The sequence below is a fragment of the Sinocyclocheilus anshuiensis genome, unplaced genomic scaffold, assembly GCF_001515605.1.
Source record: "Sinocyclocheilus anshuiensis isolate Anshui unplaced genomic scaffold, SAMN03320099.WGS_v1.1 scaffold613, whole genome shotgun sequence".
Taxonomy (NCBI): domain Eukaryota; kingdom Metazoa; phylum Chordata; class Actinopteri; order Cypriniformes; family Cyprinidae; genus Sinocyclocheilus; species Sinocyclocheilus anshuiensis.
In genome coordinates, this window is record NW_015536487.1 from 675,678 (window position 1) to 678,771 (window position 3,094).

Here is a 3,094-nt window from a genome sequence, read left to right on the forward strand (position 1 = left end):
ATCCCACTTGAATTCAGAATTTAACACAGTGGTTATCAAATAGGAACATCTTGATGATACGAATTATTAGCTGATCGGCCTACTAATCTATTTTGCTTGATGTAATGCATTTTTACCACATGCTCTGCAGCCATAACATCAGGCTTCACCTTCAGAAGTATCAGTATCAGTAGTCAGTGTTTGTAAGTAGCCTATACAACAGCTCATGTGGGCGTCCATCTCAGCATTTCCATAATGACTGCAAGATGAAAACACATGCAAATCACATACTTCGCTTATGTAAGTGTCTTTTTGGAAACGAAGTCTCATGGTTGTGGACTGATATCACTGGCATTGGTTCGTTCATCATCGGAGGAACAATCAGATGAATTCAGCATGTAATTGTCTCCTTCTTCGTCGTCACTGTCCCCAAAGTCCCGTATTCTGTTACTTTTCACGGAATCTGCCTTCTTGTAGTCCTTCTCCGGTCCGTCAATTTTGTCCTGGCTTCCTTTACCTTTTTGCTTCTCGGCCTCCTGAGCGGCTTGCTCTTTAGCCTTTTTACTGCGCTTCCATTTCATGCGCCTGTTCTGAAACCAGATTTTCACCTGGAAATATGAACATGACATGACATTTATAAATAATTCCGAGTAATCGAATATTATTTGACCTTGCTGATTTTAATATTTAAATTAAAAATATTTTAATATTATTATGTATTATAATAATAGACTTTCAGCTAATTAATGTAGACATGTTTAAATGTTAAAAAGCCGATGGTTTACCTGTGTCTCTGTTAGCATTAATGATGTGGCCACTTCAAAGCGTTTTGGTCTCGATAGATATTTATTCAGCTTAAACTGGTGCTCAAGTTCAAGGAGCTGCTGGCTTGTGAACGCCGTTCTTGGTCTTCTGCACTTCCCGAGTAAGTTTGACTGCGCCTGGCCTGCAGAACAAAAAACGGAACGTGGATATTGTGTGTACATAATTTATAAATAAATTATAAAGTTAATGTTTAGGACTGAATGTTAATAATATAAAAATAAATATTCCAAAATAAATCAAAAATTCCACTGAGAACCAAAATGTGTTTTTACATTTTGACACCTTTCAAGTTCTACAAAGATTTTTTATTCTCCATTTCCTAACTACAAACTGACGCTTAAATAACCCAGGCTAATGCAACATCAAGCATTTTCTTAATCTCCAAAGCACCATCGCAAAAGCAGAAAACTTTAGAGTGTTATTTGATTAACATAGCCTACTGCACAGAAAGGTTAAAGACGTATTTTTGAGAGTGGTACGGACAGCGGAATTGTTGGTCCTGTTTTTCCACATATTTTTATTTTAATAGCCTATAATATTGCGTTACAACATATAGCTATGGATTTTAACACACCGTGTAGCCTAAATGCCACGGCAAGAAATAATAAAAGCTCTCATTCTAAAAAAAAAATAAAAAACTCAAAAGCAATTCCCAATCACACCTAGCCTCAATGTGCCACGGCATTGTCAGTACATCTGCTAACATTTCCACCCTATCTGATTTGTTTGGGAGAGGTTTGAGAAAATCTGCAGACGAGCAGCGGAACAGAGAGACAGTGTCTGCAGTGTACTCAGATGGCAGGCTGTGGTTTTCACACTCGTCCGCCACTTTCCCTCTGTCCATTATCTGTCCATTTTAGCCCCTCTTTGAAAGACAGAGCTCGTTCAGTCTCGTTCAAAGAACAGCTTTACTGACCCTGCACGCGTTATATCTGGCTACTGTGATCCGTTGCTCTGAACACATTTGATTTGATTTTTTATTAATAAAACAGTACAGTAGTAGGCCTATAGGCTACATGTTGAAAATAAACAGCGTTATTCTGCAATAGCCTATGTCTCAAAAGTGATCAAATATGATTAAAGAATGCAGAATAATCAGTTATAACAGAACAGCATGGCCACAATGAGAATGAGAATGAATAAAAATTTATTTCGACAATAATAATAATAGCAATAACAATGTTATTTATTTAGCCACATGCATTTCAAATGTAACTCACCATTGAAATCTGCCATTTTAGGCAGCATCATTCCCGCAGTGGAGACCCTCAGCCAGTGATCGAGCTGGAAGGAGCTGGCGGTGAGTTTGAGGGGGTCACTGGGATGGTGATGGTGCGGATATGAGTAGGACAGAGCCGGGTGCTGGCCCAACGACGCTGCTGCTGAATAAGTGTACATTGGATGACCGTAGAGAACCTGAGGGGGGATCCCGGTGCTGCTCTGAGGGTGTAGTCCGACCATGCCTGAATGAGGAGAGTTCAAGAAACCCGGTTTGGGAATCAAGCCGCAAGATGATATCCTGGGGGGCGACGGAGTCTCGGTTCGAAGAGCTTCGGAGTTCGAGTTCAACTCCGACGCCTGGACACTTTCGGAGGAGGATGATACTGAAGAGGTGGGCAGGGAGGCGACCAGCGCTAGCGGCGAGGTCTGCACTTTTGGTGGATCGACGGCCAGAAGCGCGTCGATGCGAAAGTTTTTGGATTTCTCCATCTGGCCCACCTCACAAACAGATTAACGCGTCGTTCGCAACTTTAAAAGGTTGTCAAGAGTGTCACCGTTCCTCTCCTTAAAGTTATGATCTTGGCCAAGGTGTGCAAGCCAGAAGTCCACTTGTCAACTGCTGCTCGAGAGGGTGTGGATTGGCCACTCGCGTCATCCCTGTGGATATCCGATTGGACAGTGATTTCAGTGTTCACTGTGCGCTTATAGTAGAAGTGCTATAGTCCTCAAAAAGTAAAGATTTGTATCGTTCGTGGAAGTTAACGGTGTGTGAGAAACAGAAAAAAGTAAAAAAACTAAATGTAACAATGTAGTTAACACACAACACGCACACTTTTGGCAGATAGGCTATAGAAATCCATATTTGAAGAAAATAATATTTGTTTTATAGATATTCTGCATCGTATGAAGGAAAGTGTATTAAAAAGCAATGATTGATATGCATCGTCCTAGAACAGATTGAAACATTTTCATCACATTCCTTAATAAGAGTATAGCCTATCATATCATTTTGTGAGTGTTTTCGACATGTCGTTGCAAAAATATAGAACTAAGATGACTAACTGATTGG

At 40.4% G+C, this 3,094-nt stretch overlaps 1 protein-coding gene across 1 annotated transcript; it reads right to left on the bottom strand.

Moving 5' to 3' along the window:
* Positions 1–305: 305 nt before the first annotated feature.
* Positions 306–2,514, bottom strand: LOC107684802 (motor neuron and pancreas homeobox protein 1-like). Its single transcript, XM_016481168.1, has 3 exons — positions 2,025–2,514; positions 765–925; positions 306–587 (listed from the first exon to the last, which is right to left on the bottom strand). The coding sequence occupies exons 1-3, from the start codon at positions 2,512–2,514 to the stop codon at positions 306–308; spliced, it is 933 nt and encodes a 310-aa protein (XP_016336654.1).
* Positions 2,515–3,094: the final 580 nt, after the last annotated feature.